Genomic DNA, 13,582 nt, shown 5'->3' with positions numbered 1-13,582 from the left:
TCATTTTAATAAAAATGTTAGTTATTAAAATACTTACAATGTATGTGTAAATAATTTTAATAGTATAATATTATAATAATATATTTAGTTATATTATAAAAGTATATAATACTGTATTTTTCTTTAACAACTCGTGAATAAAAGATTATTGGAATGTATATTTAACCAAATTGTCCTTATTATATTTTTGTTTTTTTAACAAGTTGGAAAATATTTATATATTTTCTTTAAAAAATTTAAATTCATAAAAATTATATACTTTTTTTACAAAATTGAAAATATAAAAATGTTTAATGAAAGGGTAAAATTTTATTTTAACCCCTGAACTTCATATAAAATTTTAATTATAGATTTTTTTTTGTAAATCTAAAATAGTTTAAGGATAAATTTGTAATTTAACCTTCGTAGAATTTTTATTATTCGATGACAGAATAAGGATATTTTTGAAATAAAAAAAATTTAAGGGCACTTTAATCCAAAACGTCGGTAATCCAACAATACCTAAGGAAATGGAGGTAATGACATTCCCGGTAATATACCCCAAAAAATCCACTATTGGTAATGTAAGATTACCGGGAATAACATTCTCGGCCAACCAAACGGAGGAATGTGGATTCCATTCCCATGGGAATCTCACATTCCTCCAACCAAACACACCTTAAATATCGTAAAATAATTTCTAAATATTGTTTCCTAGAAAATGCAATTCATATTACAAAAAACATTTTCCTAAAAATATTTTTAGTGAAACAAACAAATCTTTAATTCTTTGATTCAATTCTATTTCAACAACATTTACTATTTTTAATTCTTTTATCCAAACTGAGCTTATGATTTATTCCACTTTTTAGAAAACTATAAATTATTTAATTATTATTTAAACTTTTTTCAAACATTAACTTAATAAAATTATTCAATTTTGTTTAAATTGTGATTTCTAAAATAGCAACACTTATTATTATGAATATGGAAGAAATGAAAAATGTTGGATTATTACCAAACTGATTTGAAGTTTCCTTTTCCTACTACTTTTCATTTTAATTCCAACAAACCAAACATAACCTAAGAAAATTATTGAATTTGGAGAAAGAAAAAAATGATAAAGATTAAGACATAATAATTTGAATTGAAGTTTCCTCACTTTTTCCCTACAAAATTTCAATAAAAAGGACGCACGAATGTTCCCTTCAAAATAAACAAACCATGGAAAAAAAGTATATTGATTACAAAAATTTTACAAAAAAAAAGGTATGTAATCGATCTAAGTTGTACTTTTAGGGACCTACAAACACTACAACAAAATTATTCTATGGCGTTTTAACAACGTTTTAAGAATAAACACCACTAACTTTAAATATATAGCGGCGTATTCATTCAAAATGCCACAAAATGATAAATTTAGCGATATTTTTATACAAACGCCGTAACATAGAGTACTTTAGCGGCGTTTTTATACAAACTCCGCAATAGGGTTCATTTATAGTGGTGTAGTTACAACAAACACCGCAATAAATAAGTACTTTAGCAGTGTTTTATATAAACGTCACAACAGAATAGTATTTTAGTGACGTTTTTGCAACTATATGACTGAATAAACACCGCTAAAAACTATTTTGTTGTGAAATATTTTGCTTCAAATTTTCTTTTTCAAAACATCACATTACCCTAAATCCCATATCTCGCGTGCTTCAAATTTCCTCCTTTTTTTTTCTCATTTACCTCTACTAATACTACGTCTAATTTGATTTTATAGGTTAACTAGAAATTGCCGAATCCAGAATATATATATATATATATAAATTCTTTTATAAAATATTGAATAATATTTTAAAATTAATTTTATCATTTAAGTTTATTGAATGATGATTATTTTTTTTTTGTATGTTATTTCAAGGGTTCAAAGCATATACAAAATCGATTAACTTCCGCGATTAAGATGCAGGTCTTCTCCAAATTTAATGGGGACTTCATGCAACTCTCTTCTCCATTTGAGCATGAGGGCACTCCACGTGACCTATTATCTTCCGACTCGCTACACTCTTCAATGGACAATGTAGTGTTACTACAGAACACAAGAGCTGTATTTTCATGTGAAACAATATCCTTACTGGTGTGCTCCACCACACCATGAGAGCTTGTAGGTGAACCGAGCCGACATTTGGAGGTGTATTTTCATGTGAAACAATATCTTTACTTCTCTGTCTGACTCAATTGGAGGTGTCTCGTCGATGAACAATCTATCCTCGACAAATTCCTCAGTACTTATCCTCATTCTGTGGTCATTCCCATACACTAGGATAGATACACTACTAGGGATTGCAGATACCTTTTGGACTGATAGAAACACCTTTGCTCGATCGAAGCGTTTTAAGTTTAACGTATCCTCTTCTACCAACAGAACCTCACCCCACCTTCCAGTTAATTCCTCGAAGAAAGTTCTATCCCACACTAATAGAGGAACATCTTCCAGCAACCTAGGTGTTTAGTCTCCTTTTACCCTCAAATCCTTCTAGCAATTCATCAAATCATTTGTTGAGCATGGCGTCTCTATTGGTCCAAAACTGCTGTCGACCTTCGACGGATTGGAAACGGAGCACCACAAATAGACCAAACCATGGGCAAACCTTAACATTGACCCCATCAGAATCCAACATCTCTTGGACCTTCTCAATACTATACATCGATTTTATTCTCCCAACTAAGCAATCTTCCCTCCAACCTACTTTTGATGATGGAAGGCTAATAGCACTTCTTGATGACGAGCCTGGAACATCTTGTGCGCTTTCGTTAACTACAACAGCCTCAATTACTTTGTCGCTACCCTCTACTCTAACGTTCGACCCTGATTTGTTAGCTGAAACTGGTTGTTGCGCTTTTTGTATCACCTTGGGCTTAGCAATTAAAACCTCCCTAAAAGACCTGCTGTCACTTCGTGGTGGTTTGAATGACTTTTGCCTTCCATGATGATACGTGTTTTGGGAAAACTTCCAAAGCTGTTTTTTGGAAGGTAAACTTTGATATAGAAACCGTCCTTTTTCCTTCCATTTCCGTTTGAAACTGCCTGTTTGGCTTCATCCATAGAGCTAAATCTGATAAACGCAAATGTGGTTGGCTTTTCCTTCCTTTTTGCGCTGTTGAGAGCGATAAACATGTCAAGGACTCGCCCATAAACCTGGAAAGCTTCCTTCAGCGAACTATAATGGATTCTCTTACACACGTTAACCAAAAAAACCGAGAAACCTTGGCGACGGCGATGAACGACCTCCGGTGACTTGAACCCTTGAGAGACGTAACAACTTCCTTTTGACGCTTCCGCTACCATCCTTTCGATATTTGAACACCAACCATTCAATGATGATTATTTATTTTCTTCTCATCGTTCATTTTAGATTTTGAAATTCAGATTCAATCGGTTTTAAATGTTTATCTATTTTTAGTTTATATTGAAAGTCAAATTTAATCAAATAAACTATTTAATGCAATATTCGATGTAGATCATTTTTTGTTAGATTTTTTAATTTTGACATTAAATAAGTAAAACATTTGAATGGAATATGAAAACGATTTGTTTTTTTTTAAATGTAATAATCATGATTTGTTATTCAAAGTACTGTTAACAAATTTTCAAATTAACATTAAAATCTCAAAACAAAATTGAATTACGATCCACCAAATATTATGTTATGATTTCATTTTTATCTAAATAATATGTTTCGAATCAATTTTTAAAAAATTGACTTCAAAAAATTGCTTTATTTATGTATTAATTGTACCGTATTTTATTGCGTAATCTACATGGTGGCTACTTAACTATTGTCTCCTTTTTATTTTAACCATTGACATTTCAATTTTATCAATCAGACCGCTTAATTATTTAAATGCTTCAATAAGAGCATTGGTCATTACCTTTTAACGGAGGAGAGACATTACAATATTTGGTATAGTTAGATATTTAATTGCACTATATAAATTACTTTTCATTGATCTCATGTACATATCTCTCTAGAAAACGAAAAATATGTAACAGATAAAAAAATAGTAAATAAAAGAGTATAGCTATTAATTAGAAAATGTTTAATCCTCTTTTAATTGAACTTTACACAATAAATAATCAATTAGTCATCGTTTTAATCAATTAGTAAATATGAGGGCTTTAAATATGATTAAAATTACATCAAATGTTGTAAGAAAATAAATAGTTAAAGGAATCGTTTATATTTTTAGAGGTCATGGGTTCGAGCACCAGCGGTTCCAGCAAAGTGATTGGACGTTCATTATCAAATAGTTGAAAGTATTTAAAACAGATAATATTTTATAATCACCTTATTTTAATAAAAAAAATTAGGCTGAATTAGTTTTTTTATTGACTTCAAGTCGGATTGTGGCCTTAACTACTTTTATTTAATAAAAGAAATTTTACTTAAATTTAATTATAAATTATTAATATAAAAAATAATATTATTTTAAACTATGATATGAACTTTTGACTCTAATCAAAAGAGTGTTTAGGTGAAATTTATTAATTGATCAAGTGAATGTCCATATTATTTCAATTTATGTGTGTTTAAATTTTAATATTAATTTTTTAAAATTATAATACATCTTTACATAATAAAAAAATAATTAGGTGAGGGAAAAAAACGTTTTTGGGTATGATTCAAACCATGAATATATTTAAAATATATATATATATATATATATTATATAAAAATATATATATTTTATATAAAAATATACATTTTAAGGACAGGGCTAAAGAAGGAAATGTCAATTATAGAAAAATTGAAAAAATAGTATAATGGAGAAGGAAAATTCTAGAATGCACGTTGTTTACTGTAATTCGTCACTAATTTTATAGAGTAAAATTTACAAATGGTCATTAAACTATATCAAAATTATCCTTTTGAACATTTGGCTTCTAAAAGTTACATAATGAATAATAAATTTTAATTTTGTTACAAAATGGACACAAAACCGTTAAAAAATATCTCATTTTATCCTTCAATTATAACTTCAATTTAATTTTACTCTTAATTTTAATTGAAATAATTATTATTAGGTTCGTTGAATTGAAAATAAAATAGATAAAATAAATATCATTTTTTAATTTTATATTATAAATATTAATTTGTACCATATAAATTAAAAAGGCATAATGCAAGCAAATACCCCTAATGTTTGACAGCATTGTCAAATTTACCCATATAATTTTTTTAGAACATTTGACCCCCAAACGTTTCATTATAGGTTAAAAAGAACCTTAGTTGGATGGAATCTGTTAGTCAACTAACGGTCAACACATGGTGCTGACCAAGCAAGAACACGTAGACTCAGATGTTGATGGGGAATGTCCAGGTCATGATAGATGATGAGGTGGCTTTGCCACGTCATATTTTTAAATAAAAATCAAAATATGATTCTTAATATTTATATATTTTTATTTAATACTTTTTATCTAATGAGATGATGACACATGTTAACATGAACCTCGGCCAATTGCCTGGAACCCATCACTTAGCCACCAAGTCAAATCTTTCATTTGTTTATCTTTTGCATTACAAAATATTTAACATATACATTATGTCTCTCACACATTTTATTAAACACCTTCTTCATCCCTCTTGACATGCAATTTCTTCTCCCTCTTGACTACATGATTTTACACGTAAAAGATTTTGAGTGTGTTCTTTTTCATTTTTCTTATCCTTTTCGAAGTAATGGTCACCAATGCATAAACTACAACGCTAGTAAAGTAAATATAACAGATAACAACAATGTAATACTGCCTGAACAGAGTGAGCTTCATCAAATTCACCGCAGCTTTCCCATCGGTCTTAGCCGCCTCTCGCAAGTTCTTAATCGACCAAACGATGGGGAACAACACCGCACAACAACATATGACATAGAAGAGCAAGAACACCCGTTTCCACACCACCCAATCGTGGCCAAATGGTCTAGTAGTGTGTTCTTTTCATTTTCTTATCCTTTTCGAAGTATGGTCACCAATGCATAAACTACAAACGCTAGTAAAGTATATAACAGATAACAACAATGTAATACTGCCTGAACAGAGTGAGCTTCATCAAATTCACCGCAGCTTCCCATCGGTCTTAGCCGCCTCTCGCAAGTTCTTAATCGACCAAACGATGGGGAACAACACCGCACAACAACATATGACATAGAAGAGCAAGAACACCCGTTTCCACACCACCCAATCGTGGCCAAATGGTCTAGTTTCATCGATGACAATCTGGGCAACATTAGCAACAACTTGAAGTGGAATCACGATCATCAAGACCTTCTTTTCCTTATCCTGCAAGTAAGGTTTCAAAAAAGACCACCCAGTACTGATCAAAACGATCAACGTGAAAAGCGTCACCCCTTTCAAGAAACTGAATACGTAAAACAAAACATACCAACCATGAGCGCTTCCTGTTCGTTTAATATAAGACTTATCCTCAGCTTCACATAACAAATTGACTGCTTTTAGAATAACCACGGCCAGCATGAAGAAGTGGATCCTGAAAACGGTGAGTCGTTTTATTTAAAGCACGTAGCCCCAAATCCCAGCCAGAACGAAATAAACGAGGGCGAGGAGGAAGTAAACCCTAAGGAGAATCGTTTTTCCGGCGGAGAGATAATCGCGCGGGTTTACCCGTATACTCATCATTAAATCGAGTTTCATAAATGGCTTCTTTGCCCGAGTGAGAGAGTTATTCCAAGGGCACGACAACTTGATTTCTGGTATTGCAATCAACCATTCAAACATATAGAAAACCAAAAAAGAATGAAATGGGGTTTCGAACCGTATAGAATATGCAATCATGGTCGCTAACAATCAAAGCTTTGTGAAAACCCATCTTGATGGTGAAGATTGGCCCGTATTTATCAGCCATTTCGCTGAGGATTATGTGGGCTGGTTTGGGTCCTCTTAGGAGGTGGAGATGGCCGATTACAGCCATGAATTTCCAGCTTCTATGCTTCCCCTTTTTTCTTCAAACCTTTAAAGTGTCTTGAATATCCATAAACGAGGAAAGAAAGATTATTGAAGCGAAAATGGTTGAAGTTAATGAAAGTGAATGAAAAATATCCATCTCATAGGTGAGGTTCTGTTTCGAGAAATCTTTAAAGAAGGATTCAGTAATGGAAGCTAAAATTCTTCACTAGGGAGATTTAAGGTTTTGAACATGGAAGAGTGAAATGGATGGGGTGAAAACTAAAAAAATTTGAACTGGGGAATGGGGATGGAAAGAAACGAAGAAGATGGGTTTGAGAGAAGTGGGAACTGGAAAGAGCTGAGAAACTTCTCGGTCAAATAGTTATATTAAAAAAAAGGAAAATAGGAAAAAATATTTCATGCACCACTGATGAAAATTGGTTTTACAAGTTAGGTTCTAAATCTTCTAAACTTCTAATATTGTCATATATTTTATTTAAGATTTATGAGTTAGAATTTTAGAATTTAAGGTTTATATTTTAGAGTTTAAAGGTTATAGATCGGAGTTTAGAGTTCTTAAATAGGACACACAATAACATTAAAGTTGAAAATTTTCCCTGTTAAATTTTATATATTCAGTCCAAACTTAAAAAAAATAAAATTATTAAAAATCATATGTCATTGTTAATTAATTATCTTATCCTATCATCGGATTTTTAAAAGTCTTCTATTTGGTTAAACTATATTATATATATGTCAATTTCGCTCAGAAAACATTTTAAAAAATCTTTAAAAATGATTCCTTATAATTATAATTATTTTTATTATGTTTTAAGATAAGTTGTGCAAAATTTAAAAAAATTCACAAACCGCGATACCCGCAATGAACGCGATGGCATTCATTATATCCGCAACAGCGATAAACGCGACGCAAGCGAAAACGTGACTGCGAACACTATTTAAAACCCTGGGTCGGATCGAATTCATGTTTTGTTTCATCATTCATGCAGGATTAACGTAGTTGATGTCATTGCTCAAACGAAAGAGTTAGTGAAAGGACACACCAACTTGATCGATGGATTCAATACCTTTCAGCCAAAGAAAAATGAAATTAAAGTCGACAAGGTCATAGACGAAGCTCAAACGACAAAGATCTATTATGAAACACTCGATTTAATATGAGTATACGGGTAAAATACTAAAATACTCGAACTCATCGAATGGGAATTATGGGATGTTCATCTTGTTAGATCTCAGTCAATAGAATCTCAGCAAGAACGAAACGAACAAAAAGGGAGACAAAAAGGAGAAGTGCACAACATCAATGAATCGCATAAAATTATGTAGTTAAGAAAAATCTTTTACGTGTAAAATCACGTAGTTAAGTGGGATAAGAAATTGCATATCAAGAGGGGATGTAGAAGGTGCATGATAAAATGTGTGAGAGACATAATATATATGTTAAATATTTTGTAATGCAAAAGATAAACAAATGAAAGATTTGGCTTAGTGGTTAAGTGATGGCGTTCTAAGAAAATGGTCTGGGTTCAACTACATAAAAAAGTAGTTTTGCTTGTTTTAAATTAAACCAATATGGTGTTGACACATGTCATCATCTCATCGTCTCATTGGACAAAAAATATTAAATAAAATATATAAATATTAAAAATAATATTTTAATTTTTATTTAAAAATATGATGTGGCAGTGCCACGTCATCATCTATCATGACCTGGACATGCCCAATTAGCATCTGGGTCCACGCGTTCTTGCTTGGTTAGCACCATGTGTTGATCGTTAGTTGACTAATGGATTCCATCCAACGAAGGTTCTTTTTGTCCCATAATAAAATGTTTGGGGGTCAAATGTTCCAAAAAAGAACAATACGGGCAAATTTGACAATACTGTCAAACGTTAGGGGTGTTTGTTTGCATTATGCCAATTAAAAATTATTTGATATGATGTTATAAAATTATATATTTATGCTTTTTAAATTACATTCACTACAACAAAACTGTTTTGTAGTGGTGTTTGTAGAGTAAAACGCCACAAAAGTTAAACATATAGTAGTGTGTATAATCCAAACGCCACAAGTTGATAATTTAGCGGCTTTTTTGTACAAACGCTGCAATAGAGTAGACATATAGCGACGTTTTAACCAACAACACCGCAATAGGGTGGTTTATAGTGGCGTTTTTCCAACAAACGCTACAATGAATAATACTTTTGCGTCGTTTTTAAACAAACGCCATAGAAGGGTTAATCAATAGCGACGTTTATTGTTAAAATGTCATAATAGAGAATAAATTTTGCGGCGTTTTAACCCAAACGCCGTAATATAGTGGTAATTTAGTGGCATTTATACCACAAATGTCACAATAGAGTGGTAAATTAGCGGCGTTTATAACTCAAACGCCGAAAGGGGATAATACTTTTTGCGTAATGTTTAGACAAACACCACAGAAGGGTTAATCAATAGTGGCGTTTATTGTAAAAACGCCGCAATAGAGATGAAATTTTGTGGCATTTTAGCCCAAATGCCCTAATATAGTAGTAATTTAGCGGCGTTTATACCACAAACCGAAAGGGGATAATACTTTTTTGCGTAATGTTTAGACAAACACCACAGAAGGGTTAATCAATAGTGGCGTTTATTGTAAAAACGCCGCAATAGAGATGAAATTTTGTGGCATTTTAGCCCAAATGCCCTAATATAGTAGTAATTTAGCGGCGTTTATACCACAAACGTCATAATAAATAATACTTTACCTTCGTTTTTAGACAAATGCCACAATAGTGTTAATCAATAGTGGCATTTTTTTAATAAACGCTGTAAAATGTTAAATATATGGTCCTCCCTTTTCTCCTCCCTGAACCCTAAAATCATTTCAACTACTCCACTCAAAGCTTCTTCTCTGGTACAATAACACGCTGAGTATGATTCCAAGCGACGTCGTCTTTTGTATGTCCCGACGACCAAATCAGCCCTCTGACCAACGAACTATAACACAATTGCATGGTTTGATCCCTCTTATCACTAATGATATTTTTCATTTTTGTTTTTGTTGGTATTCTGAAAATGGAGAAAACCCAGAAAGCTAACGTATTGGAGAAAAAAAGGAGCAGGTGTTGCCTTGTGTAAGAGAAATTATCGTAGGAATGTCTACGTGTCGTATTTGCTCTAACGATGGATCAAATTATTGTTGGGAGGCTATCAGTCCAGTCTCGCCGTTGAAACTCGATGATGATCCGAAAGGAACTCCTATTGCTCCATACCATTCCATGGCCGATATCCTACTTGAAGGTAATAATCTATGAATCTTTAAGCCGATATATTTTGTTTTTCTATGGTCACTCAAATTTCATAGATCGTACGCATGTAGGATCTTCGAAGCTTATTGAGAACGATGATAGAGTAGTGGAGAAATACCCAATGTTTAGAATCTTCAATTGAAAAATTGCAAAGCGTATCTATCCTCAATGAAGACGACGTTGCCTCTACTGTTACTCCAAGTAAACGTTTATATCATCTATTTAAATTTATTTTAATGTTTAATTCAGTTCCCAATCCACCTCCAATCACATTTTTTGTAGGTGGAAGATCGTTATTTGTTTCAAGTGAAGCACTGAAGAGCGCAAGGAGTCTTCTTGGTGAACCGGAGGTAGGAGATTTATTTGGTGAAATGGATGAAGAGTTTCTCCATATAGAGTTTACACAAAGGAAAAACTTAATGATACGTCGTCAAACAAGGAAAACAACTTTCCTACGTCATTTCCCCACGAATGAGCAGAACTAAATTCTACTGAACAATATGGTGAAGACTGTTTATGCATAAGTTTAATGTTTCTAAATTGTAATGTATTTTGTTGTTAAGTATTTTTATGCATAACTTATGTCTTAATTAAAATGTATGGTTGTTGTTAATATGTAAAATCAACAAATGTTTCTCCATATATTGTTTCTACATATATCAGTCAATTTAGTTGATGTACAACAGAAATGAAATATGTAAAATCAAGTAATATTATCTAACTAAAAGGTAAGTAGCGGCATTTGTATCCAGAAACATCGCTAAAGATCTGACAATTTGCGACGTTTGTATCCAAAAACGCCGCTAAAGAGTAATACTTTAGTGGCGTTTTTGAAACAAACACCATAAAATGGTTGTATATTGAAATTTATAGTGACATTTTTTAATCAAACGCCGCGAAATACTCTTAATTTAGTGGCATTTATTACCAAATGTCGCTAAAAAATTGTACTTTAGTGGCGTTTTTGACATAAACGCCGCAATAGAATTGTATATCGTCATTTATAAGGGTATTTTTTTAAGCAAATGCTGTAAAATACTCTGAATTTTGTGGCGTTTGGTAACAAACGCCGCAATAGTGTGTCCCTTAGTGGCGTTTTCGTAATAAACACTGCAATAGAATGGTTCCTTTGCGGTGTTTTTAATATAAACGTCGCAATTGTCCTCTAATTTATCAGATATCCCCAATTCTGCAGCCCAAATCTCTTATTTGTCTTATCCCCAAATCTTCTTCCTCAAATTAGCAGTGCATACTTGATAACAAACGGTTAATATATACAACATCTTCTCTTCATTTTCCCACTCCACTTCCCATCCTTCTTTAGGTTTCTCACTCCTTTTCTTTCGCTTTTGGTTCTGAAAATCTGTAAAATAGACATTTAGGGTTTTGGATGAGCTCTGCAAACTCCTCTGATCTTCTACGCATTCAGGTAAGAACAGCTTCTTATTCTTCGGTGCTTGTATGTTCATTGATTTGATGCTCAGTTGTTAGATTGTTCTACTAAGAAATTATGGAATGTAAACAAAATTTTGAGCTTACTTGTAGAAATGATTCTGGAAATGCAATTCGTACAAAATAGGAAAAATCATTTAGGAAGCACAATGAAAAATGTGATTTTCGGAACATGTGAAATCATCATATTATTAATGTTTACAATTTATAATAGATTATTTGTCAAAATTAATTGATAAAAATAGTATAGCTGAAAGCATGTTCCTTTAATGGAGTAGGTTTTAATATTACTATGGTTCACATCGGTAAATGCAAAGACCGAACATAAAGTAAGGCTTGGGGAAAAATTGGAAAAAAAATGGAAATTTAATTCGTACTGTAATGTTTGGTTTGGTTTTCACTGAATTCAATTTGGAAAATTTTGAGGGTTTTCGATTAGGTTTTTACTTCACGAGTTAAAACTGCAATTGTTTGAGTCGGTTTGTAATTTTTAGTTATTTTACTTTTGTTTGAGAAACCTAATCTTTCTAATCATTGTCCCGGTTTAGTTTGTGTTGAGAGGAAGCTTGAGTTTCCTCCCAAGCCCTTTAAGATTTGTAATTCTTCGACCAAGGATCCGAAGTTTTTAAATATTGTTAAGGATAGTTGGAGAGCTCCTTTGAGGGATTTTGATCCTACAAATTTTCTTTTCCATAAGTTAAAAATATTTGAAGCATGTTCCTAAGGATTCAAATGTTCGAAGATATGGTAATTTGCCTAGGCAAGTGAGGGAGAAAAAGGTTCCTTTGAAATGACTGCAAATGGAAGTTTTTGCATGTATGAACTTTAAATTTCGTTAAATTTATTGATTTATGTTTATATTATGTTATATATAGTATCCCTAGATTTTACATATATTTTAAAAAGAAATAAGTAAAAAATTCTACTGAGCTTAACGAGCAATTAGTTTTTTAGTGAACACAAATTGTTATATATTCATATCATTCAAAATTTAGATTGTATTAACCATTCTTTTATCTGCTGAAAAATATATATGACTCATAGTTATACTTGTGTGCTTTGACATTAATTTCCATGATCAAGTAATCTGATAAAATGATAATATTGATAATGCTAAATGATAAGGGTTTTTTACATGCTTTGTTAATATCATATATATTGTGGAAGGGGCTAGGGTGGCTTTTCAGTTTTGCCTTGAATTTCTCTTTGATTTTTATTTATAGCCAAATTGTGTTTGAAAAATCTCTTAATCATGTTGCTTCCAGTGCTTCCCATGTTGTAGCATTCAAATTGTTAAACCCTACATCATAAGTCATAACTATTATAGCATTGTCATTTAGTTTGATTCTCTCTCTCTCTTGATCATCCAAAACTTGTAGTCATAATCTGCCCGAGCTTGACACTTGTACTCTAACAATGTGCAGTGTTCTAAAGTGGTCTCTCTTTAATAATTGTGTGAACATTAATTGGCACATTCATGAAGTTGTGTACGAGTATCTAGTTGTCTTTTGGATTTTTTCGGGGTATAAAAAATGGATCTTTCATGGAGAGTTTGTATCAGATAGATCTGTTTCCACGAGTTATTCGACTCATCCTACTCATTCTCACCATCCAATTTTCAGAGAAGATGACATGGAAGGGATGTTACGAGATGAATTTAATATCCACAATCATTAGCCGTATGTTACAGAAAATTATTGTGAGAATGATGTTAATGATTTCATTGAGACGGGAAGAATTGGATGTGATGAAGAGCTAAATGGAGAAGCGGCAAAGTTTTACAAGTTGCTGAATAAAATGAATGAACAACTTTATGAGGGATCAGAGTTTTCTTTCTGCATTCGTCTTTTTCACTTAAAATGCTTGGGAGGGTGGACTGGTA

General features: G+C 32.1%; 1 protein-coding gene across 1 annotated transcript; it reads right to left on the bottom strand.

Annotated features, from left to right (window-relative positions):
- Nucleotides 1-5,659: 5,659 nt before the first annotated feature.
- On the bottom strand, nt 5,660-6,559 carry LOC120193233 (protein CANDIDATE G-PROTEIN COUPLED RECEPTOR 7-like). Its single transcript, XM_039195785.1, has 2 exons — nt 6,119-6,559; nt 5,660-5,842 (listed from the first exon to the last, which is right to left on the bottom strand). Exons 1-2 carry the CDS (start codon nt 6,506-6,508, stop codon nt 5,660-5,662), a joined length of 573 nt encoding a protein of 190 aa, XP_039051716.1. The 5' UTR covers nt 6,509-6,559.
- Nucleotides 6,560-13,582: the final 7,023 nt, after the last annotated feature.

The sequence above is a fragment of the Hibiscus syriacus genome, unplaced genomic scaffold (assembly GCF_006381635.1).
Source record: "Hibiscus syriacus cultivar Baekdansim isolate YM2019G1 unplaced genomic scaffold, ASM638163v2 tig00116989_pilon, whole genome shotgun sequence".
Lineage (NCBI taxonomy): Eukaryota > Viridiplantae > Streptophyta > Magnoliopsida > Malvales > Malvaceae > Hibiscus > Hibiscus syriacus.
Note: the sequence above shows the minus strand (reverse complement) of the source record. Positions and strands in the feature narration are given on the sequence as shown.